Raw genomic sequence first — 25,777 nt, 5'->3', positions numbered from 1 at the left:
TCTATAGAAACTGCTACTGAGTGTATCAGCTAATCTATAGAAACTGCTTCTCCCATCTTAAGTTCGACCATCGGGACCATCGCAGCTCCCCCCAACCTCACTGCGACATCTTGTTTCCGCCTTCGATTCTTCGACTTTTGTAAGTTATTTTGACTCTTCACTTTGGGAATAGGGTTACGACGGTAAGGGTTCAGATGGAATATTTTCGCCTTTTAGATTATCGTACTTATATCTTCGATCATATAACCATTTCCACAATCTAATATTTTAACATAATTAGTCATCATCATTGATTGTAATTCATACCTACAATCGGTCCTAAATATGTCATCCTCTAGCAATGGCAAACACCTCTGAGGGTCCTCACCTATACAATCCCCAAGTGGGGGAAGATCGAAAACCACAAATTGGGATGGAATTTCCATCATTGGAGGAGGCCTTCGCATTCTATAATCACTATGCACGTGAATCCGGCTTTAGTGCAAGATTAGGCAACAGTAAGAAGAATAAGCGGACAAATGAAGTTGGATGGAAACAATTTGTATGCTTTAAAGAAGGACATATAGATGAAAAACGGAAAAAAGTTGCTCAAGTTGATAGTGTAAAGGAAAGAGCACGTGGGGAAGTAAGGACTGGATGTAGGGCAAAACTATTACTTGTTAAAGAACAGACCGGGACAAATTGGATTGTCACTAAATTCTTGGAAAGTCATAATCATCCACTCTCAACACCTTCGAAGGTGCATTTGCTCTGCTCATATCGCCATGTTTCTGAAGCCAAGAAAGTTTTGACGCAGCAGTTTGCAGAAGCTAATATCCCAACTTGTCAACAAGTCCGATTATTGGAGATAGATTCCGGAGGCCCTGAGTTTCTAGGTTGCACGGAACGGGATATTAGAAACTTTGAGAGAGAGTTAAGAGATGAACAAAAGGGAATTGACGCTGAAACACTGATTGAGTTTTTTGCGACTGAGAAAGAGAAGAATTCCGCCTTTGTCTATGCTTATGAGATTAATTCAACAGGAAGATTCACTAGGTGTTTCTGGGCGGATCATGTATCAAGGAGGGCATACAGCGTCTTTGGTGATGCTGTTGTATTTGATACTACCTATAACACCAACAAATTGTTGGTTAAACCTAGGAAAATGTACCGGTTCCACTGTACAAAAATTTGTGTACAAGTGTCGAACCTTTCCTTAAATAACCTATTGTGTTCTTTAGAAGTTAAATAAGGAATCACAGACGGAACTTAACATCATTGATTCCAAATTTAACTTATCTGTTCTTAATGGTTTAGATTTGAATCACAAGCGGAACTTAACACTATTGATTCAAATCTACCTAGGTTATTAATTCCATAAATATTAATTTCTAAAATTGGCTTCCAGGACTGCATGGCGAGGCACATGACCTTCTTGGATATGGGAGCAACCACCACCGCCTAGGCAAAGCCTTTTAAGGAAAGCTAATATTTATTTCCTTAAATAACTCTAGGTTAACCAAAAGGAACAATCAAATCACAAATTCGAAAAAGAAGAAAACACAAAATAAAAAAATAAATTCGATAAACTTGATCTAATTGCCTCTTGTATTTAGAATTCATACAAAGAAAAATAACTAGTATGCTGAGGAAGAAAAATACTAGTTATACCTTCTCTTTGTAAGCTAATGACCTCGAGATCTTCTGTCGTATTCCTCGCCTCGCCTTGGACGTCGTGTGGGCGACGATCCTCTCTTGTATGATGCGGAAGAAAAATACTAGTTATACCTTCTCTTTGTAAGCTAATGACCTCGAGATCTTCTGCCGTATTCCTCGCCTCTCCTTGGGCGTCGTGTGGGCGACGATCCTCCAAGGTGAACACCACCCAAAAGCTTCCTCCTTCTTCTAAAATCCGGCCACCACCACCACCAAGGAGAAGAGAGCAAAGGGAGAGGAAGAAGGGAGAGGGCCGGCCACACCAAGAGATCACCCAAGCAAAAGAATAAAAGTTGTGTCTCATGAAGCCCCCTCACCCCTTCTTTTATATTACTTGCCCAAGGCAAATAAGGAAAAACCTTTTACAAAAAATAAAATCATCCAAGAGTTTTTCCTTTTCCCTTTTTAATTTTCCTTTTCTTTCCTCTTGATTGAATCAATCACCAATCAATGGTTATGATCAATCCTATTTGGTTTAGGATTGAATTTGGTTTAATCCTATTGGTCGGCCCTTGCTTGGGCACCAAGCAAGGTGGCCGGCCACAATTAAAAGGAAAGGAAAAATAATTTTTTAAAAATTTTATAAGAAGAAATCCTCTTATAAAATTTACAAGCTCTCTTTCCTAAAGTATGAGTTAAAAAAAGGAAAGTTTCTAAAAATTAAAATCATGTTTTAAAATTTAAAAACTCTCTTATAAAATTTCCTTTTTTAACATGGTGATAGAAAATTTAAATTTTAAAACTTCTTTTCCTTTTTTTTTCCTAAACCATAAGGATGGTTAAAAAAGGAAAGTTTTAAAATCTTTTAAACTCTCTATTTAAACATGTGGCCTGATCCGGCGGTAAGAACAGGGACCCCCATCTAGGGGAGGTCATCGCCACGTGGGAGTCAAAGGGTCAAAAGGTCGACCGGAGGGAAGGTCGGTCGGCCGAGAGGGAAGGCCGGTCGGCCGAATGGGGTCTCAGCGGAATCAAAAACAACCCGACAGGAAGTCGGGTCTCCGATGCTCATGAGGAACAAGGTCGCCGGGCCGATTGGGTAGCCTGTTCGGCCGATGCAGAAAACAACGATATTGAGAACAGTCAACAAAGCATACCACCGAGAAACTCCCGAGCGGACCAACACATGCGTCCGGCCGGACGTGAGGGGACTTCCGACCGGCCGAACGCTCGGCAAGGGGTAAGAAGAGGACAAGGGAACACCATCTGACAGCGGGTATGTTCAACGACCAGGCCATACGCAGGATCTTATGACAGAGGGTTCCGTTGTCCCATCAGAGACGTGCTCGGACTGTAGCAGAATTGTGTCAAGTAAGCTTGTCTGACAAGCACATACCGAGGTATGGGCTGAGGACATGTATTCGCCTCGGTATGTGTGCATGAGCCTCTTCGCAGCTCTATATAAAGGGCCTCACACTTCATTAGAGGTAGGCATTCTATGATATTTGGAGCCACTTCTTTGTTGTCCACTTGCCTGACTTGAGCGTCGAAGGGTCGTCGCCGGGAACCCCTTCCCGGCCCAACTTCTTTGAAGGTTCGCCGGAGCTCCGTGTGACCGGTCGGGGATCGACGTCAGCAACGAGGAGAGCGCCACGTGCCCAGCGTCCGTTGGTTCAGCGTTCGGACAGGATCAATTTGGCGCCGTCTGTGAGAACGCTCCTGCATCCGATCGGAAGCAATGGACGAAGCTAGACGACTGCACTCGGTGATGCTCTCCACAGAGGAGCTCAACGCTTTGATCGAGACAAGAGTGGCTAAGCTTGTGGAACAGAGTTAAAAGTCGCAAGCCGAGCAGATTGAGCAGCAAGCAACATCAGCATCAGGGGGCCGAGCGGAAGCACCTCATGCCACGGTTCCATTTCATCGGGCCCTATTCCGCACGTCTCCTAAAGCCGCAGCAGTGAATCGTGACCGAGGATCTTCGTCAGATGAAGTGCCAATATGAGACAACAGAAAAAGCAAGGCCCCCCGAGCGGACACCTCCCTCGAGCGGGTCAATCATCAATTCTCAGAGGCCATCCTGCGGGACCCTCTGCCAAAGCACTATGTGCCCCCGGCGATCGGTGAATACAACGGAACCACCGACCCGGACGATCATTTGGGTAAATTCGACAACACAGCTACCCTTCATCAGTACACAGATGGAGTGAAGTGTCGGGTTTTCCTTACCACACTCTCAGGATCGGCTCAACGGTGGTTTCGGAGGCTGCCGGACGGATCCACCACAAGTTTCAAAGACTTCCGCACGGCCTTCCTCCACCATTTTGCAAGCAGTCGGCGCTACCAGAAGACTAGCGTCAGCCTATTCGCCATCAAGCAAGAGCTCAGAGAGTCGCTCAGAGCTTATATCCAGGGATTCAACCGGGTGGCCATGGACATTCCAACGGCCACCTCTGAGACAATGATGAACGCATTTACGCAAGGCCTCGTGGATGGGGACTTCTTCCGTTAGCTCATTCGGAAGCCGCCCCGAGACTACGATCATATGTTACACCGGGCCAATGAATACATCAATGTGGAGGAAGCCCAAGCGGCCCGAAGGAAGGAAACTCCAACCGAGCGGATGCCCACTGCCGAGCGGAAGCCGCACACTGCTCATCAGCCGCCTAGAGGACCGCGAGCTGAAGCAGCTTGCCCCCAGCAACATGCAAGATCCCACGCCATTTAAGAAGTGTCTGCCGAGCGGCCCAAGCCTAAAAAGAAGGTATGGACCCCAATGTTTTGCTCATTTCACCGGACAAACACTCATAATACAAGAGACTGCCGGAGCCTTCCCCTGATTGCCCACCCCATGCCCCGGGTTGGCCACCGTCGATCGCCATCATCCGACAGGCGACAACGCCCTCATGAAGCCGATCGGATGATATCCGATAGGCGGCAGAGATAGACTCCCGAGCGGCATCATACTCCGAGGCGTGAGGACAACCCCCGGAGGTCTAGGGAGCAGCCTAGGTCGTCCGCTCGGGAAGAAGAAAATATAAGTAACACTTCCCGAGGCGAAATCAATATTATTGCTGGCGGGCCGACCGGAGGCGACTCCAACATAGCCAGAAAGGCGAGCGTCAGACAGCTTCAGATCCATGCGGTCGGATGTAGCCAAGAACGGGCGAGCGGTCCCGAAATCAGCTTCGGGCCCAGGGACTTGGAGGGAGTCGAAGTGCCACATGACGACGCTCTCCTCATCAAAGTGGTAATAGCTAACTATAGTATTCACCGCATTTTCATTGATACAGGAAGCTCGGTCAACATCATATTCAAAAAGGCCTTCGACCAACTACAAATTGATCGAGCCGAGCTGCTGCCCATGACAACCCCCCTCTACGGGTTTACGGGCAATGAAGTTCTGCCGGTCGGACAGGTCCGACTGGCTCATCATCGTTGACTCTCCTTCAGCATACAACGTCATTCTGGGACGACCGGCGCTCAGCGAGTTCCGAGCGGCAGTCTCCACCTTCCACCAGAAAATCAAGTTCCCGGTGGAAGATAAAGTGGGAGAAGTACGAGGAGACCAGCTGGCGGCTCGGAGATGCTACGTCGAGATGATCCGAGCTGAAGCTAATGCCGCCCGGAAGACGCCGCGGATCGAGGTGAACGCTATAACCGAAAAACCACCCACTTTGGTTTATGAAGAAAAAGAGGAAGTGCAGATTCACCCAACCCGATCGGAGGCCACCACATTCATTGCAGCCGATCTGGAGGCAAGCCAGAAAGAGGAAGTGATCAAATGCCTCCAGAGAAACTGTGATGTCTTTGTTTGGTCTACGCATGAGCTGCCCGGAATTTTGCCAATTATAGCGCAGCACGAGCTCCACGTCCGACCGGACGCTCGGCCGGTGAAGCAAAGAAAGAGGGACTTCAGCGCCGAACAAAATGCCATCATCCGAGCGGAGATCGAGAAGCTCCTGGAGGCCGGCCACATACGCGAGGTCCAATTCCCGAGCTGGCTGGCGAACGTGGTACTAGTCTCCAAGCCGGGCAACAAGTGGAGAGTTTGCATCGATTTTCGGGATCTCAACAAAGCATGCCCAAAGGATTTTTATCCGCTACCCTGGATCGATCAACTGGTGGACTCCACGGCCGGCTGCGAGTTGATATGTATGCTCGACGTTTATCAGGGCTACCATCAAGTGCCGCTCGCCCGAGAAGATCAAGAGAAGGTTAGCTTCGTTACAGCCGACGGCACATACTGCTACACTGTGATTCCGTTCGGACTGAAGAACGCAGGGGCAACCTACCAGCGCTTGATGAATAAAGTGTTCAAGGAGCAGATCGGACGAAATTTGGAAGTGTACGTGGACGATATTCTCATCAAATCCGTCCGATCGGCAGATCTCTTTAAAGACATGGAGGAGACTTTCCGAACGCTGAGGAGGTATGGAGTTAAGTTGAACCCTCAGAAGTGTCTGTTCGGAGCAAAAGGCGGGCGTTTCTTGGGCTACATAGTGACCGAGCAGGGCATCGAGGCAAATCCCAGCAAGGTGAAAGCATTACAAGATATGCCGCCTCCAAGAAATCTGAGGGAAGTACAGCGCTTGACCGGTCGGATAACAACATTGTCCAGATTCATCTCGAAGACGGCCAATCAGAGTCTCCCGTTTTTTAAAATTTTGCGCAAGGCTACCAAGTTCCATTGGGATGAAGAATGCGATCGGACGTTTGAAGAACTGAAGGCATATCTTAATTCTTTGCCTGTGTTAGCCAAGCCAACTGTGGGTGAGCCGCTCTGTATTTACTTATCTTCGACCGAGCAAGCAGTGGGCTCGGCATTAGTAAGGGCGAGCGGAGAAGAACCCGTGTATTTCTTAAGTCATATTTTAAAGGACGCAGAATCTCGCTACACCGGGCTCGAGAAGCTGGCTTTTGCTTTGGTCCTCACTGCTCGGCGCCTCCGTCCCTATTTCTTGGCTCATACTATCATCGTCCGGACGAACAGCCCTTTGGGAAGAGTGTTGTTGAACCCAGAAGCGTCCGGTCGGCTCATCAAATGGACAACGAAGTTGAGCGAATTTGATATTCAGTATCAACCCCGCTCGGCGATAAAGGCGCAGTCCTTGGAAGATTTTATCACCGAAGTGCAAAGGCCAGAGCCCGAAGCTATGTGGAAAATATTTGTGGACGGATCGTCCACTCGGCTCGGAAGAGGGATTGGCATACTATTACTCTCTCCTCAAGAAGAAAAGATGCACTTATCCGTCCAGCTAGATTATAGAGCTACAAATAACGAAGCAGAGTATGAGGCCCTTATAGCCGGCTTGCAGGCCGCCCGGCATGTGGGGGCCGGTCGGGTGACGCTCCATTCAGATTCTCAGCTGGCTGCTTAGCAACTCTCTAGCACTTTTGAGATTAACAACACTTGGCTCAAACTCTATGCTGAAGCCTTCGAAAGGCTCAAGGCCAACTTTAGAGAAGTCATTATCCAGAAGATACCATGAGCGGAAAACCAGGCAGCGAATGAGTTAGCCAAACTCGCAAGTTCAATAACGCCGGTCGTCATCCAGCAGCCAATTGAACAAGTATCTTTGGTGGTACACGTCAATCGGATGGAGGGCCTCGCGTTTCCGAGCGATTGGAGGACAGCCATCATAGAATTTCTTCGGTCAGAAGCAACACCATCCGATCGGGAAGCAGCCCAGCAATTAAGGAGGAGAGCCGGTCGGTTCACGCTCATTGGAGACCAACTCTACAAGAAGGCTTTCTCCTGTTCGCTTTTGAAATGTGTAAGCTCGGAAGACGTGGCATACATCCTCTAAGAAGTGCATCAAGGATCGTGCGGGGGGCATCCGAGCGGATGATCGCTGGCTAAGAAGATCCTGCTGGCCGGATACTTCTGGCCAACCCTGCAAGCAAACGTCTCTCGGACCGTCGCGACGTGCCTTTCCTGCCAGAAGTATCACAACTTCTCCCACCGACCGGCGGAGGAAATGAAAGCAGCTACTGTGTCTTGTCCGTTCGACCAATGGGGAATGGATATTATGGGTCCGTTTCCTATGGCGACCGGACAGCGAAAGTTTCTACTAGTGGCGATCAACTATTTTTCCAAATGGGTGGAGGCCGAGCCACTAGCCAAGATCACCGAGCAGATGGTCAAGAAGTTTATCTGGCAACATATAATCTGTCGGTTCGGCATCCCTCGCCGGCTCGTATCTGATAACGGACGACAGTTCATAGGGAAGCAGCTCGAAGAATGGTGCGAAAGTTATGGCATCGAGCAACACTTTACTTCCGTGGCGTATCCCCAGAGCAACGGCCAAGCGAAAGTAACCAATCGGGAGATTCTTCGCATTCTTCGGGCTCGGCTTGATCACATGGGAGGGAGCTGGGTGGACGAGCTGCCGGGCATCTTATGGGCCATCCGCACGACCCCAAAGGAAGGAATGGGCGTCACTCCATTTCATTTGGTGTACGGTGGCGAAGCAGTTATCCCAATTGAAGTCGGCGTCGAGTCCGTTCGGATCCGGAATTATGATGATGATAACGCCGAGAGGAGGAACATGGAGCTGGACGTGATCGATGAAGACCGAGACAAGGCGGTCGTCCGGCTGATGGCGTACCGACAGCGGATGAAGCAAAACTACAACCGGCGCATAATCCCAGAGCATTCCAAGTCGGCGACCTTGTCTGGAAAAAAGTAAAGTCGGTCGGCGACGTTGGCAAGCTGGAGGCTCCTTGGGCGGGCCCCTTCAAAGTCATCGAAAAGCTCCGCTTGGGTGCTTATTATCTGGAGGATGAAGACGGGCGGCGATTGGATCGACCATGGAGCGCGAATCATCTCCAGCCATACCGAGCTTGGTGAGAGGTGCGCTGATGTAATTTTACATATGTTTTGGTCGCCTATGTCCTTGTAATGCAGCAAGCAAAATGATAAAAGGATGGCAAATAGCTTCGCCGATTGGCAGTGTTAAAATTAGCCTTAAAGGTCGTCGAGCTCCGACGTTAAAAATCGAGAGTCGAGCCGGCGACTATAAACCTTCCGAGCGGAAGACCGTCGAGCTCCGACGTTAAAAATCAAGAGTCGAGCCGGCGACTATAAACCCTCCGAGCGGAAGATGGTCGAGCTCCGACGTTAAAAATCGAGTCGAGCCGGCGACTATAAACAATCCGAGCGGAAGAGCGTCGAGCTCCGAGTTAAAAATCGAGAGTCGAGCCGGTGACTATAAACCCTCCGAGCGAAAGACCGTCGAGCTCCGACGTTAAAAATCGAGAGTCGAGCCGGCGACTATAAACCCTCCGAGCGGAAGACCGTCGAGCTCCGACGTTAAAAATCGAGAGTCGAGCAGGCGACTATAAACCCTCCGAGCGGAAGACCGTCGAGCTCCGACGTTAAAAATCAAGAGTCGAGCCGGCGACTATAAACCCTCCGAGCAGAAGACCGTCAAGCTCCGACGTTAAAAATCGAGAGTCGAGCCGGCGACTATAAACCCTCTGAGCGGAAGACGAAGGCCGTCGAGCTCCGACGTTAAAAATCGAGAGTCGAGCCGGCGACTATAAACCCTCCGAGCGGAAGACGAAGGTCGTCGAGCTTCGACATTAAAAATCGAGAGTCGAGCCGGCGACTATAAACCCTCCGAGCGGAAGGCCGTCGAGCTCCGACGTTAAAAATCGAGAGTCGAGCCGGCGACTATAAACCCTCCGAGTGGAAGACCGTCGAGCTCCGACGTTAAAAATCGAGAGTTGAGCCGGCGACTATAAACCTTCCGAGCGAAGACCGCCGAGCTCCAACGTTAAAAATCGAGAGTCGAGCCGCGACTATAAACCTTCCAAGCGGAAGACCGCCGAGCTCCGACGTTAAAATCGAGAGTCGAGCAAGCGACTATAAACCCTCCGAGAGGAAGACCGCCGAGCTCCGACGTTAAAATCGAGAGTCGAGCGGCGACTATAAACCTTCCGAGCGGAAGACCGCCGAGCTCCGATGTTAAAATCGAGAGTCGCCGCGACTATAAACCCTCCGAGCGGAAGACCCTCGAGCTCCGACGTTAAAATCGAGAGTCGAGCCGGCACTATAAACCGAAGCGGAAGACCGTCGAGCTCCGACGTTAAAAATCAAGAGTCGAGCCGACGACTATAAACCTTCCGAGCGGAAGACCGTCGAGCTCCAACGTTAAAAATCGAGAGTCGAGCCAGCGACTATAAACCCTCCGAGCGGAAGACCGTCGAGCTCCGACGTTAAAAATCGAGAGTCGAGCCGGCGACTATAAACCCTCCGAGCGGAAGACCGTCGAGCTCCGACGTTAAAAATCGAGAGTCGAGCTGGCGACTATAAACCCTCCGAGCGGAAGACCGTCGAGCTCCGACGTTAAAAATCGAGAGTCGTGCCGGTGACTATAAACCCTCCGAGCGGAAGACCGTCGAGCTCCGACGTTAAAAATCGAGAGTCGAGCCGGCGACTATAAACCCTCCGAGCGGAAGACCGTCGAGCTCCGACGTTAAAAATCGAGAGTCGAGCCAGCGACTATAAACCCTCCGAGCGAAAGACCGTCGAGCTCCGACGTTAAAATCGAGAGTCGAGCCTACGACTATAAACCCTCCGAGCGGAAGACCGTCGAGCTCCGACGTTAAAAATCGAGAGTCGAGCCGGCGACTATAAACCCTCCGAGCGGAAGACCGTCGAGCTCCGACGTTAAAAATCGAGAGTCGAGCCGGCGACTATAAACCCTCCGAGCGGAAGACCGTCGAGCTCCGACGTTAAAAATCGAGAGTCGAGCCGGCGACTATAAACCCTCCGAGCGGAAGACCGTCGAGCTCCGACGTTAAAAATCGAGAGTTGAGCCGGCGACTATAAACCTTCCGAGCGGAAGACCGTCGAGCTCCGACGTTAAAAATCGAGAGTTGAACCGACGACTATAAACCTTTCGAGCGGAAGACCGTCGAGCTCCGACATTAAAAATCGAGAGTCGAGCCAGCGACTATAAACCCTCCGAGCGGAAGACCGTCGATCTCCGACGTTAAAAATCGAGAGTCGAGCCGGCGACTATAAACCCTCCGAGCGGATGAACAATAAAGAGGACTTGTGAGCAAGTACCCAAAGGTATTCACCGTCAATATCGTTCGACCGCCTCTATGTTCCGCTCGGCCCAGTACCCAAAGGTACTTCATCAACATCCAATGAACAACCTCTTCTGTCGAAGCAGGACATATTCGGCCGAGCGGAAAAGTTACACAAAATACTTCGTCAAAATCCCTTTCGAACACGAGAGGTGTGATAAGAGGCGAGCGGACAGCACACATATTGACTAGTAAAAGGACAAAGCAAGCAAAAGGATATCATATTAAGAAAACTAAGGCCGAGCGGCCAAATTACAAAAAGGGATAGTTTTTAGCCGAGCGGCGGATTACATATAGACTCTTATTCTAAATAATCATAAAGAGTCGTCAGGATGTTGTTGAGAAGTGTCGCCTGGTCCTTAGCCGGGATGACGGCGGACTCGGGAAGTTGTCCCTTGGACTTCAAATATTCCGTCGTGGCATTCATGGCAAGCTCGAAGGCCATGTACATCCGCTCGCAGACCTTCTCCGAAAATTCGGCCGAACGAATGTAATTTTGTCTTAGGGCAGCGACCCGGTTTGGTTCGGCCTCTTGATATTCTTTAAGGGCCGCTCGGGAAGCGTCGGCTGCTGTCTGGTGTTCTTGTAAAGCAGCCTCGAGCTTCGCCACCTCATCCGTTCGGGCAACCTTCTCATTGGCGAGTTGCTCCATCAACTCCTTTACTTTTTGCTCCAGCCCCCGAGCCTCTACATTCTTCTTCTCCAGATCGGAGATAGCCGTGTTCTTTCGCTTGGTCGCCAGGCTTATCTTGCGATCTAGTGATTTATTCACGCGATCAAGTTCGGTCAAAGTGTGAGCCTGGTCGGCCGTCTTCTTCTGCTCGGCCTCCAACAAATCTTGAGCCTTCTTGAGCTCTTTCTGCAGCTCAGAGTAAGAAGGTCCTTGAGAGTCGGACGGACCGCCTGCAGCCTTCAGTTTTCTTAATGTTGGTGCGGGAAGCATCCGACGATCGAACCTGAGTTTTGATAATGGCAAAGGATTCAAAGTTAAGGGTTGTTGTTTTCTAATATGTTGAACAAGTTTGCAGGAAAATCCGAAGTGGTACTTAGGCATAAGTCCTAGCTGCGGTTAGGCAAATGGAAAACCCTAGGGGGTGGTAACCCTAAGCCCTAGGGGGTGGTAACCCTAGGTAGAGGAAAACCCTAGGGGGTGGTAACCCTAGGTCATAGGGGGTGGTAACCCTATGCGGAAAGTCTTGGCAGGTCAATGGCTTCAGGCAAAAGTCCTAGGGGGTGGTAACCCTTAGTCCCGGTGTCGTAACCGAGTGAAAGTCTGGACTAGCCGGGAAGCGGATGTCCAGCAGAAAGTCCGGAAGCAGAAAGTCTTGAGCAAAGTCCATCGATCCGGAGGATCGCACTGGCAACAGTAAATCTCCGAGTGGAGTAGGTGAGGACGCGTTCCCGTAGAGGGAACAAGAGGCGTCGGTCGACCTAGGGTTTCGGTTGGAAACCCGAAGTCAGGCTCTTTATTCTTTAGTATGGAATATCAGTTTCTAACGTTGTCTTGCAGGGTATGCAATTGCTCGGACTAACCTTGTTTTGCAGGAGAAGGAGTTCCTGGAAAAAGGTGGTCCGGGCGCCCGGGATGGATCCGGGCGCCCGGAGGTCCGGGCGCCCGGGACCAAACTTTATCCCTGCCGCGACTTCACCACGTGGAGTATCCTGGTTGGTTGGCCACGTCACACTCCAGGCGCCCGGAAGGGATCCAGGCACCCGGAATATCATATATAAAGAGGGTCGAGGGAGCAGCTTCAATACAACGAATTCTAAGTAATCTTTCATCTACACGCTGCTCCAAAAGACGCTCCGAAGTGCTACTACAAGTGCCCGACGACCCGAAGCTTCGGAATTAGCATTTCTTGTTGTCGGTATAATTTTTGATAGCTTTTATTTGTACTCATAATTGTAATCTTTTAACAAGCTTATAGTTGTTGCCCACTGGAAGCGATCAAGGATCGCGGGCCTTCGAGTAGGAGTCGACTTAGGCTCCGAACGAAGTAAAATCGACCTGTCTCTTTGTGTTGTCTCTTTATTTTATTTCCGCTTATTCCGCTGCACGTTTTAACTCCGATAGTTTTCCGATAATCGAACGAAATAGCCACGAGCGCTATTCACCCCCCCCCCCCCTCTAGCGCTTCTCGATCCAACAATTGGTATCAGAGCGGGGTCGCTTCGAATAGGTGAAACCACCATTCAAGCATTTCTTTTGTGGCTTTTTCGTCTATTTACGCCTTTCGTTTTTTTTTCCCTCCAAAATTTTTTCAAAAAAAAAAATTATTTTCATCTTTTCACAATTGATTGGGATTAACGAAATATCGAATTTGGAAAATTTTGAAATAATCTTTTTTAAATATTTTTTAACAATATTTTATTATTATTTTATCATTTGTTCTAGAAACTCGTAAATTTTTATTTCTATCTTTCTACCACACTACTAATCCAGGATTAAATCCTGGGACAAGTTTTTGCTCACTTTTTGTGCAAGATTCAATGGCTCTCCAAGAAGGCTATAGCACCACTCGACCACCGCTCTTCTCTGGTGAAGACTTCGGCTACTGGAAAGGCCGAATGGAGTCGTACCTACAAACCGAGTTCGATGTCTGGATGATCACCAAGACCGGGCTTGAAATACCAACTGACGACGTCGGCATACCACTACCGTACGAGAACTGGGACGCGAACCTTATCAAAAAGGTAGAGGCAAACGCAAAAGCAACGTATACAATTCAGTGCGGCTTAACGAATAAGGAGCTGAATCGCGCCGGCACGTTCTCAAGCGCCAAGGAGCTATGGGAGAATCTGATTCAGTTACACGAAGGTATGTCAGACACAAGTAAGCATGATAAATTATTTGAATTACATGAGCAGACTGATACTACTCTGGCCGAGGAAGGTATTGCGTTGGTTGCAGGTACAAGCATAACACAGGAAGCTAGAAAGATGAAGGCAACATGGTCTGAGTCATCAGACGAATCCGAATCTGACGCAGAAGAGTAGACGAGTTTCCTTGCTCTACCAGTACTAGCATTCGTGGCCGAAACCGAGTCCGAGTTCGAATCCGAAACCGAGAACGAGTCAGATACTGAGTCCGAGCGAAGCCACGGATCCGTATCCGTTTCCGAAGGACCCAAACTCACTGTAAGTGCTCTAATTTCAAGTATTAGCTTAGATGATTCAGAAAATTTAATTCCTTACTTATTAAAGAAGTTGGCTAAATCCAACGCCCGGGTTAAGTCGCTCCAAAAGGAGGTAACATCCCTTAAGGAAGCGACTGACTTAAGTGCTTTAACTGAGCCAGTTCAAATTGGAAGTTCGACTCAAGTCCAACAACTTAAGGAAGAAAATTCCAATTTGAAAACTCAAATTAAAGAACTCAAGGACACGTTGGAACGGTTCACCTTGGGTTCCAAGAATCTGGATCTGATTCTTGGAAAACAGCTAGCCGTTTACAACAAATCCGGACTTGGATTTAAAACTGAAAGAAAATACAAATCGTATTTATCTTTAGTAAATAGAGATAATAAAAAGGTAGTCCAAGCATGGGTTGCCAAGTCCAAATTGGTCAATCAAGTTGGACTTGGTCAATATTGGGTCCCTAAGGATCAAATACATTACCTCAATAGACCTTATCGAGGCTATGATCCAGGGGGAGCTAAAACAATTAAGATTAACAATTAAAATTCAAAAATAAAATTCAAATTCAAATTTAAATTCAAAATTAACAATTCAAATTCAAAATTAATTATTCAAAATTCAATTCAAAATTAATTCACGATTCAAAATTAATTATTCAAAATTTAAATTCAAAATCAATTATTAAAAATTTGAAATTCATTCAAAAATTCAATTTAAATCAAAGAAAAATAGATGGAGGATCCAAACTAGCTGGCACCTCCAACTGAACTACCCGACAGGGTAACTGAACCTAATCTACCCGAAATGGGTAAAACAAGAGTAGATTACTCGGCAGAGTAATTAAGGTTAGATTAAAACGGACTAGGTTTAACTTGACCCACAGTACTAGTGAAGTTTTTGGATGATAGTACGTTAGGGAAGCTTGGGCATCGCATGTCTAGGAAGATATGGCTTCGACCTGGTGCATTTGGCCAAGTGGAACTGACCGACGCTACCCTTAAATGGATCCTAACTAGTTAGACTAAGGTTTAGTATTAAGTTCAGTGGGTAGGACTATTTGGAAAACCTCGAAGGCATGGTTACTTTAATGAGTTCCTTGTGACTCACCATAGCGCAGAAGTTTATCCAAAGAATGCTTACATGTTGAACCCAAAACTAAATCTGAATCTAACACAAAGTTAAACCAAACCCTTAAATTGAACCTCAATTCATCTCACAAAAATTATAGGATTCCGTGATTGAAAATTCAGATCGGGTGAGATGACTAAGTAATTAAAAACAAACTGATAATTAATCCAAATTCAAATTAATTTCAAAATCTTTTCAAAATTTAATTTCAAAAATCATTTTAAAAATCTTTTCAAAAATCATTTCAAAATCTTTTCAAAATCATTTCAAAATCATTTTAAAACTTAATTTCAAAATTATTTGAAAAATCTTTTCAAAATCATTTTAAAACTTAATTTCAAAATTCTTTTAAAAATTATTTGAAAAATCTTTTCAAAATCATTTTAAAAATCTTTTCAAAAATCATTTGAAAAATCTTTTCAAAACTTAATTTGAAAAATCTTTTCAAAACTTAATTTGAAAAATATTTTCAAAATCATTTCAAAATCATTTTAAAACTTAATTTCAAAATTATTTGAAAAATTATTTGAAAAATCTTTTCAAAATTATTTTAAAAATCTTTTCAAAATCATTTTAAAAATCTTTTCAAAATCATTTCAAAATCATTTTAAAACTTAATTTCCAAATTCTTTTAAAAATTATTTGAAAAATCTTTTCAAAATCATTTTAAAAATCTTTTCAAAATCATTTCAAAATCTTTTCAAAATCATTTTAAAACTTAATTTCAAAATTATTTTAAAAATTATTTGAAAAATCATTTCAAAATCTTTTCAAAATCATTTTAAAAATCTTTTCAAAATCATTTCAAAATCATTTTAAAACTTAATTTCAAAATTCTTTTAAAAATTATTTGAAAAATCTTTTCAAAATCATTTCAAAATCATTTCAAAACTTAATTTCAAAATTCTTTTAAAAATTATTTGAAAAATATTTTCAAAATCATTTTAAAAATCTTTTCAAAATCATTTTAAAACTTAATTTCAAAATTATTTTAAAAATTATTTGAAAAATCTTTTCAAAATCTTTTCAAAATCATTTTAAAACTTAATTATTTGAAAAATCTTTTCAAAATCATTTTAAAACTTAATTTCAAAATTCTTTTTAAAATAAAATTATTTGAAAAATCTTTTCAAAATCATTTTAAAACTTAATTTCAAAATTCTTTTAAAAATTATTTGAAAAATCTTTTCAAAATTATTTTAAAACTTAATTTCAAAATTCTTTTAAAAATTATTTGAAAAATCATTTGAAATATCCTCTGAAAAATTAATTTCAAAACCCTTCTCAGAAGTTATTAACTTCTTTGAAATTCTAAACTCAATTAAGTTTTAAATCTTCAAAATAATGGTCACTTATTTGGAATTCTAACTGATATTTTCAATGTTGTAAATTAAAGTAAACTCCATCTCACACTCACTCATATGCTAAATATGCTTGTTAATCTAGAATGAGTGAGGTGGAAAATTAGGAAAATAATTTTTTAACCTCTCATGCTTGAACTCCTGAACTCAAAAATTTATGAAGGCATTAATTAAGGGGGAGTGATTTTGAGTCGGTTTTAAAATTAATTTTTCTTTAAAATAAAATTTTAACTTGACCTCAAAATTAAAAACTAATTTTTACTTATCTTCAAAAATTCAGGTTATTTTTAACTTAACTTTAAAGTTAAAATTATCTCAGCTAAAAGTATATCTCAAACTAAAGGAAATGCAAATATTCAGGTTAAGCATGTTTGATCTTTAGGGCTCTGATACCTGATCAACACCAATTAGATAATTTAATTGCTATATAACTTGACTTATGCTTGGACTTAAGGACCAATTGAATAAATAACCTAAATTAAAATTTTAGCAACTCTCTCTCTTCAACTTAAAAATTAACAAGTTCGTTTTCAAAAATAAGTATTATTAAGCTAAGTCCCTTTTTCACTTAAGCTACATTTTCAAAATTTAATGTTTGCAAAAGGCTTAGCTAAGTGACTCATATAGCAACTTTCAAACTTAGGTACATATTTTTTCCTCTTTTCCTCTAAAACCAACTAAGTTTACAAAGAGGCTAAAGTCATCCTTCAAGTCATCCATAAATTAGCCTTTTTAACTTAGGAGAAAAATAACTAACAAATTTTTCAGTTAATAGCTAAGTGTTTCACAAGCATTTTTCCAAAGTCTAAAACTACTTTTTCTATAAAGCTTAAAACATGCTTTCCAACTAGCTTATTTTTTGATATATGGCAAAGGGGGAGAGTAGGAAATTCAAAAAATCATTAATTCAAAATCAAAAGTAAAAATCAAAAGTAAAAAGTGTTTTATTAAGGGGGAGAGTAGGTAATACAAAAGTAAAACTTTATTCAAAAAGGAAACCCTGTGTTAAGGGGGAGCTTCACAAAAGTAAGTGTTAGCTTAAGTTAGGCATTCATTTGAATTTATATACTTAAGCTTGCTCACTTAAAACTTTTTAATATACTTATGCATTGTTTTTACTTAACTTTGAATTTGGGTTGCCATAATCAAAAAGGGGGAGATTGTTGGTGCGGGAAGCATCCGACGATCGAACCTGAGTTTTGATAATGGCAAAGGATTCAAAGTTAAGGGTTGTTGTTTTCTAATATGTTGAACAAGTTTGCAGGAAAGTCCTAAGTGGTACTTAGGCATAAGTCCTAGCTGCGGTTAGGCAAATGGAAAACCCTAGGAGGTGGTAACCCTAGGTCCTAGGGGGTGGTAACCCTAGCTAGAGGAAAACCCTAGGGGGTGGTAACCCTAGGTCATAGGGGGTGGTAACCCTATGCGAAAAGTCTTGGCAGGTCGATGGCTTCAGGCAAAAGTCCTAGGGGGTGGTAACCCTAGGTGGAAAGTCCTGGTGTCGCGAACCAGGTGAAAGTCTGGATTAGCCGGGAAGCGGATGTCCAGCAGAAAGTCCGGAAGCATCGAGTGCTGAGCAAAAGTCCAGTCGATCTGGAGGATCGCACTGGCAATAGGTAAATCTCCTGAGTGGAGTAGGTGAGGACGCTGTACGCCCGGAACAGTAGGCGTCGGGTCGACCTAGGGTTTCCGGTTGGAAATCCGAAGTCAGACTTGGACAGTTCGAAGACTGTCAGCTCTTTTTGTAGTATGGAATATCAGTTTCTAACGTTGTCTTGCAGGGTATGCAATTGCTCGGACTAACCTTGTTTTGCAGGAGAAGGAGCTCCTGGAAAAAGGTGGTCCGGGCGCCCGGGATGGATCCGGGCGCCCGGGACCAAACTTTATCCCTGCCGCGACTTCGCCACGTGGAGCATCCTGGTTGGTTGGCCACGTCACACTCCAGGCGCCCGGAAGAGATCCAGGCGCCCGGAATATCATATATAAAGAGGGTCGAGGGAGCAGCTTCAATACAACGAATTCTAAGTAATCTTTCATCTACACGCTGCTCCAAAAGACGCTCCGAAGTGCTACTACAAGTGCCCGACGACCCGAAGCTTCAGAATTAGCATTTCTTGTTGTCGGTATAATTTTTTATAGCTTTTATTTGTACTCATAATTGTAATCTTTTAACGAGCTTATAGTTGTTGCCCACCGGAAGCGATCAAGGATCGCGGGCCTTCGAGTAGGAGTCGACTTAGGCTCCGAACGAAGTAAAATCGACCTGTCTCTTTGTGTTGTCTCTTTATTTTATTTCCGCTTATTCCGCTGCACGTTTTAACTCCGATAGTTTTCCGATAATCGAACGAAATAGCCACGAGCGCTATTCACCCCCCCCCCCTCTAGCGCTTCTCGATCCAACACTTAATTCTTCGTCCACCATCGCCAGGCGGTTGGAGACAGCTATCTCTTCTACCCATCTCTGCAATTAACAAAATCATTAATAAGCCGATCGGAAATATCGCATAAAAGGCCTAAAAGAAAATACACTTACCCCGATAGCCTCTTGCATGTGGCTGTTGGCCAAATTGCGAAGGGGGATCATCGCGACGCTCGCCCGAGCGTCCGCCCACATCTCGGCTAGGGGCCCCTTCAGAGTGATTGTGTGCTCAGGCGCAGTTGGCCGCTCGGACTCGGGTAAAAGCTCCTCGGTGGGGAGATGCAGGGTGACCCTAACAGTGCAGCCATGACCGGGGGTCGTCCGAGCGGAGGATGGAAGAGGATCGGAGGTCGGCGCCGAAAATTGAGATAAAATTGTTGAACGCTGGACTCGGTGGGGAGCGGGCGGAAGGACGCTGACGGGAACGACCTCAAGAGGGTCTGATCGGACTCAGCCCGAATTTGTACATAACACCTTCTGGAAGAAATTTGTTGATATCAAACCGCAGACCGGCAAGCATGTTGGCGGCGTGGAGATAATCCGGCCGGGTCTTGAACCTTTTGAGTTCTGGGGAGAGAGGATGGCCGACCTACCATTGGGTTCGGAAGGGAGCCCGCTCGGGAAGACGAATATAGAAGTAGAATTCTTTCCAATGCTTATTGGAAGAAGGAAGTTTATTGAAGAAAACTAAGCCGGGCCGAGCCTGGAACATGTAAGTGCCCGGCTCGGACTGCTTAGGGTAATAGAAATAATAGAAGACCTCCGGTCGGAGGGGAATGTTATGGATCTTGAATAAGACGACAACGCCGCATAGGAGGCGGAAGGTATTGGGGACTAGGCTTCTAAGAGGAATGCCGAAAAAGTTGTAAACTTCCACAAAGAAGGGATGGATCGGAAATCGCAGACCGACTGTAAACTGGTCGCGGAAAACACAAAAAGCTCCGCGCAACGGTTTGTGTGGCTGAGCGGAATCTGTGGGTAGAATGATTTCAATGTCGGAGGGTATGTCGAAACTATTGATCAAAATATCGGCGTCGCGCCGATCGAAGCGCGACTCCATGGTAGCGTACCATGGGCCGAGGGTTTGGTCTTCAAGTTGAGAGGAATGGGACATTGTCTGAACGAACGAAATCAAAAGAAAATGAAAGAGGATAAAAGAAGAAGATGGCAACGAAACAGTAGCCCGAGGACGAAAACTTGGGAAAGAAATGCAAAGAAAATGCCAGAACTAAAGAGAGAAAGAAGGAGAACCTTACAACAAAGAAAAGGATCGAGGGAAGAGCACCGGAGATCACCGAAAACAGAAGTGCGAGATCGCCGGAAAGATGGAACGCTAGAAGAAGCGGTGAGCACGCGACAGTAGTACTGAGGCGAAGGGAAGAAGAGAAGTTTTTATAGGGTGGAGCCCGAGCGGCCTCCACCGTCGGATCCAGGTCACGAGAATCGGAGCACGCATCGCGCCGTTCATTTCGAACCGCCTCGATCCCATCAGAACACCACGCCGCCGCCGTACAATGACGCCAGCACAGCCACGTGGCATTCAGCCACTAGAACGTATTTAATGAGTGCGTGCTCGACCTTAATGATGGAGATTGGCGGAAACTTCGAAGAGATGCTGAGTAATGTTGGAGTTGACTGGCGTTTTGGCTGCCCCTTGTTTTCGAGCGGATGGTAATGTCGCTCGGCCCAACTAATGGTCCAGTCAGTCGAACTAATCGCCTCCTTCGACTAGACTTAAAGGGGAGGCAAGTGATCCGGCGATAAGAACAGGGACCCCATCTGGGGGAGGTCATCGCCACGTGGGAGTCAAAGGGTCAAAAGGCCGACCGGAGGGAAGGCCGGTCGGCCGAGAGGGAAGGCTGGTCGGTCGAATGGGGTTTTAGCGGAATCAAAAATAACCCGACAGGAAGTCGGGTCTCCGATGCTCATGAGGAACAAGGTCGCCGGGCCGATCAAGTAGCCCGTTCGGCCGATGCAGAAAACAGCGATATTGAGAACAATCAACAGAGCATACCACCGGGAAACTCCCGAGCGGACCAACACATGTGTTCGGCCGGACGTGAGGGGACTTCCGACCGGCCAAACACTCGGCAAGGGGTAAGAAGAGGACAAGGGAACACCATCTGACAGCGGGTATGTTCAACGACCAGGCCATACGCAGGATCTTATGACAGAGGGTTCTGTTGTCCCATCAGAGACGTGCTCGGACTGTAGCAGAATGGTGTCAGGTAAGCTTGTCTGACAAGCACATACCGAGGTATGGGCTGACTACACGTATTCACCTCGGTATGTGTGCATGAGCCTCTTCGCAGCTCTATATAAAGGGCCTCACACTTCATTGGAGGTAGGCATTCTACGATATTCGGAGCCACTTCTTTGTTGTCCACTTGCCTAACTTGAGCGTCGGAGGGTCGTCGCTGGGAACCCCTTCCCGGCCCGACTTCTTTGAAGGTTCGCCGGAGCTCCGTGTGACCGGTCGGGGATCTACGTCAGCAACGAGGAGAGCGCCACGTGCCCAACGTCCGTTGGTTCAGCGTTCGGACAGGATCATGGCCTAATTCAAATAAGGAAAGTTTTAAAAATTAAAATCTCTCTTTTAAAACTTATAGTTTTCTACAAAGAGAAAATTTTAAAAATTCAAAACAACCCTCCCTTTTTGAATTATTATGGCCGGTCCCTACAAGCTTGGTCACCGAGCTATAGGGTCGGCCCCTTTCAAGAGGATGTGGCCGGCCATTGCTTGGTCACTAAGCAATGGTCCGGCCCCCTTCTTGGACACCAAGAAGTCTTACATTTGGATGGACTTGAGGCTATAATGAGGCTACGACAGGGACCTAGAGGAGAAATTGGTTTTGGCCTTCCGATGAGCTTGAGTATCCCGTGTTCGCTCCGAACACACAACTCAAGTTCATCGATAATAACTCATTCCACTAGAGAGTTATTACTGCACTACCGCACCAATCCCAAATTACATTATGGGCTCTTTCTTATCATGAGTGTGTTAATCTCCCTGTGTTTAAGATTATGAATGTCCACTAATTAAGTAAGTTACTGACAACTCACTTAATTAATATCTAGCTCCAAGAGTAGTACCACTCAACTTTATTGTCATGTCGGACTAGGTCCACCTGCAGGGTTTAACATGACAATCCTTATGAGCTCCTCTTGGGGACATTCTCAACCTAGATAACTAGGATACAGATTCCTTCTATAATCAACAACACACACTATAAGTAATATCATTTCCCAGCTTATCGGGCATATTGATTTATCGAGCTAAACCTCACCCTTTGATAAATCAAAGAAATAAATATTAAATATATGTGCTTGTTATTATATTAGGATTAAGAGCACACACTTCCATAATAACTAAGGTTTAGTTCTTTTACTAAGTCAGTACAAAAGAACATACCTAAATGATCCTACTCAATACACTTAAAGTGTATTAGTGTAATTTATTAGTCAAGATAAACTAATACTTAATTACATTACGACTATACTGATAGTTTGTTCCTTTCTATCTTAGTCGCGAGCAACTGTTTATAATTTATATAGAACCGACAACATGATCTTCTGAGTGTGACACCACACTCCATGTTGTCTACTATATAAATTAATTGAACAATTACATTTAATAAATGCATATATTGACCAATGTGATTCTTTTATTTTAACAAATAAATGTTTACAAAAGCTAGGCTTTTAGTATACACTCCAACACAAATATGGGTTGATTTTCGCACCCTTCATAAGAGTTAATCATCATCATCAGAGCATCGTATTCGGTTGTGCCTTTTTAAGTAATGAGAAAACTGAGTCGTTTGTTTGGTTGCTTACAAAGTTCATTGAAGCAATGCCTAAAGGTCCACCAACTGTGATTATCACCGATCAAGATCCAGCGTTGACGAAGGCCATTGGCCAGGTTTTACCTCAAACAGTGCATCGGTATTGTTTGTGGCACATACTCAATAAATTTCAAGATAAATTACCCCCCTTGACTTTTCGCAACTACTATCAAACGATAAATGATGTAATTGTTAACTCCTCATGCCCAGCCGAATTTGATAAGACATGGGAAGAAGTTATCAGGTGTTTTGGATTGGAGAACAATGATTGGTTAACATTGATGTATGAAATAAGACAAAGCTGGGTCCCATTATTTTTTAACCATGTTTTTTCTGCTGGAATGTCAAGCAGTCAGCGATCTGAAAGCTCACATTCATTTTTCAAGAAGTATGTATCACATAAGAACTCATTGATGGATTTTATTACACGTTTTAATAGAGCATTTCGAGACCAACGACACAATGAGTTAGTTGCCGACCATATTGATATGGTCGAGCAACCTAAGATTAAGACAAACTGGCCTATGGAATATCAAATGGTCAAGGTGTACACCCAAAAAAAATGGTTGGACTTTCAAAGTGAAATGAGTGTGAGTCATGGTTATTATGTGCAACAAGCATCTATGGTTGGTGATTTAGTGGGTTACCATGTCATGAATTTTCAAAGTGGTTCATCTGCAAAGCCAAGGGTCCTCACACATGACAAACTTGCAGACTACATATCGTGTAGTTGTAGTAAATTTGAATTTGAGGGTATTCCATGTAGGCATATGTTAGCATTTTTCCGTATCAACTAAGTGTTTCTACTGTCTGATAAGTACATACTCAACCGATGGACAAGAAATACCAAGGTGGGGGCAACCTATGACTTTGGTGCGCAAACTTCCATGACACTCCAGATTCGAAGTTGATGGCAAGACACTCTAGGCTATCCTATAAAGCTTCAGTAGTTATTGATGTTGCATCTTTAACTGATGAGGGGGCAAACATGTTGGATGATCAATTCGATTGTATATACAGTAAACTTCAAGAGCTTAACATTAGCAGTAAAAATGACAACCAAAGTCAAAGAAACCAAGGCATCGATGGGGGACCCTCTATTGTTGACCCTTCTTTGGTCAGGGCAAAGGGGTGTGGAAAACGATTGAAAACGTCAAAAGAGACAACAACCTCAAAAGCGAGGCTATGTCGTGGATGCGGTCACCGAGGTGTCTCACACGACAAGCGCAATTGTCCTTTACTGCAGCAGAGGTATGCGTCCATTAGTTATCCCCTTAGATCATACATATTTAGCTACGCATATCAATTTATATCATCCAAAAACAATATAGTAAATAACTATACGATTTCCAGATTAAATGCTACAGAGAAGGATAATACCAACGGCGACGAATCGTATGAAGAAGATTTGGCATCTATAGCTGGTACAATCATGTTTTTGTGTACCTATATGACTCAATCTGAACGCATATTTATCTTATAATTTTTGCACTAATCTTGTAGGGTCTAACACATTGCCCTTTCCGTTCTGAGGATAGATACTACCACTCTCTAGTCTCTAAGTTGAAGAGAGTAATACAGGCGATCCTAGAGGTATTGAACATTGTGCAAAATATATCTGAACATGCCCTCGAAATGTAAATGTTTTGACATTACTTTCTCAGGTAATTATATTAGTGAAATGTATGAGTGCTATAACGTGTTATCCTCGTACTAAGTAGCTTCTACATTTTGTAGCGGCAACTACCATATATTACTCTATTTGTAAACACCGGATTAAGTTATTGTTGCACATATCACTGATCCATCATTTCCACATAACGCATATTAGCTGCTACACTATATGGCAATTAGTGAGGATTAGCTGATATACGATGTAGAATCTAATTCGGTGACGTGACGTGATCTGCTAAGGCCACACCGGTCACACGTATTAATACCAAATATATTTATACTCATTAAGAGTGGCTACACGAGGTAGCATGCTGCTACAACGTTTGACAGTTTTACTAGCGGTAAGCACTACATACATACATCCACTAGATTATAATTACTGAAACATGGAAGTTACTTACAAACTTTTTAAAGGTAAATAAAACAATAACAAAGAAATACAAATTTGGGTAAATGCAACAAGTTGTGGAAGCTACATGTATATGTAAATGCTACAATGTGTGGTAGTTATTAGTCATAGTAGCTGCTACAACGCTTTGCAAACCAAAGCAAAGCCAATGCAGCATCACATATCACTTTTTTCAGCGCCTTTAAGCAATATGATATACAACTACAAACAGGTGTAACAAGTTATTAGTCTAGGAAGCTGCTACACCGTGTAGCAGCAAACCTAAACACATGGCCCTGCAGAAGCATAAAAAATTTTAAAAAATTTTAAATCAAATGTATATACATGTTCCAATCATCCTGTAGCAGGAAAGACGCTGAAAGAGCGAAAAGTCATGCATCAAAAATAATTTTTCAATTAAGTTGATATACACAATATGAAAACTATGGCTAAAGTGTAGTGTTAATCTATGCTAGAAAATAGAGGGGCTAGAAATCCGACTAACCAAGTTAGCTGCTACAAGGTGTGGCAGCTTCACGCAGATTTAACTACTACACGTTGTAGCAGCTTCGTCTCCATGAAACTGCAACACCTTGTAGCTGCAAATCAAAGTTCACCGGATAGCAGGCGGTTGGTGCAACTGACCTTTCACTTTCCCGGCAGGAGCCCAAGTGGTCAGCCGGACGACCTTCGATGAAGACGAGGGAGACGGAGAGAGCGAAGGAGAGAGAATTCCAATCAATCTGTAGTAGGAAAGGCGCTAAAGCAGTGAAAAAAATTTTTTAAAATAATTTTTGAATCGGGTTGATAAAGACAATATGAAAACTATGGGTACCGAGTACGTTAATCTCTGCTAGAAAATGACAAGGTAGCTGCTACAAGGTGTGGCAGCTTCATGCACAGTTAACTGCTACACGTTGTAGCAGCTTCGTCTCCATGAAGCTGCAACACCTTGTAGTTGCAAATCAAAGTCCACCGGATAGCAGGCGGTTGGTGCAGCCGACCTTTCACTTTCCTGGCAGGGGCCCAAGTGGTCAGCCGGACGACCTTCGACGAAGACGAGGGAGACGGAGGGAGCGAAGGAGGGAGAATT

At 44.6% G+C, this 25,777-nt stretch overlaps 1 protein-coding gene across 1 annotated transcript; it reads left to right on the top strand.

Moving 5' to 3' along the window:
- Positions 1-340: 340 nt before the first annotated feature.
- Positions 341-24,263, top strand: LOC121980048 (protein FAR1-RELATED SEQUENCE 5-like). Its single transcript, XM_042532019.1, has 3 exons — positions 341-1,125; positions 23,976-24,033; positions 24,126-24,263. The coding sequence occupies exons 1-3, from the start codon at positions 341-343 to the stop codon at positions 24,261-24,263; spliced, it is 981 nt and encodes a 326-aa protein (XP_042387953.1).
- The last annotated feature ends 1,514 nt before the right edge of the window (positions 24,264-25,777 follow it).

The sequence above is a fragment of the Zingiber officinale genome, chromosome 5A, assembly GCF_018446385.1.
Source record: "Zingiber officinale cultivar Zhangliang chromosome 5A, Zo_v1.1, whole genome shotgun sequence".
NCBI lineage: Eukaryota > Viridiplantae > Streptophyta > Magnoliopsida > Zingiberales > Zingiberaceae > Zingiber > Zingiber officinale.
This window is presented reverse-complemented; position numbering and strand designations above follow the sequence as displayed.

Excerpts from the sequence above, each read along its gene's own strand:
- LOC121980048 (XM_042532019.1), top strand. The coding sequence starts at position 341 with ATGGCAAACACCTCTGAGGGTCCTCACCTATACAATCCCCAAGTGGGG. Across the intron at positions 1,126-23,975 it reads ACCTATAACACCAACAAATT|ATTAAATGCTACAGAGAAGG; the intron begins GTTGGTTAAACC and ends TACGATTTCCAG. Across the intron at positions 24,034-24,125 it reads AATCGTATGAAGAAGATTTG|GGTCTAACACATTGCCCTTT; the intron begins GCATCTATAGCT and ends CTAATCTTGTAG.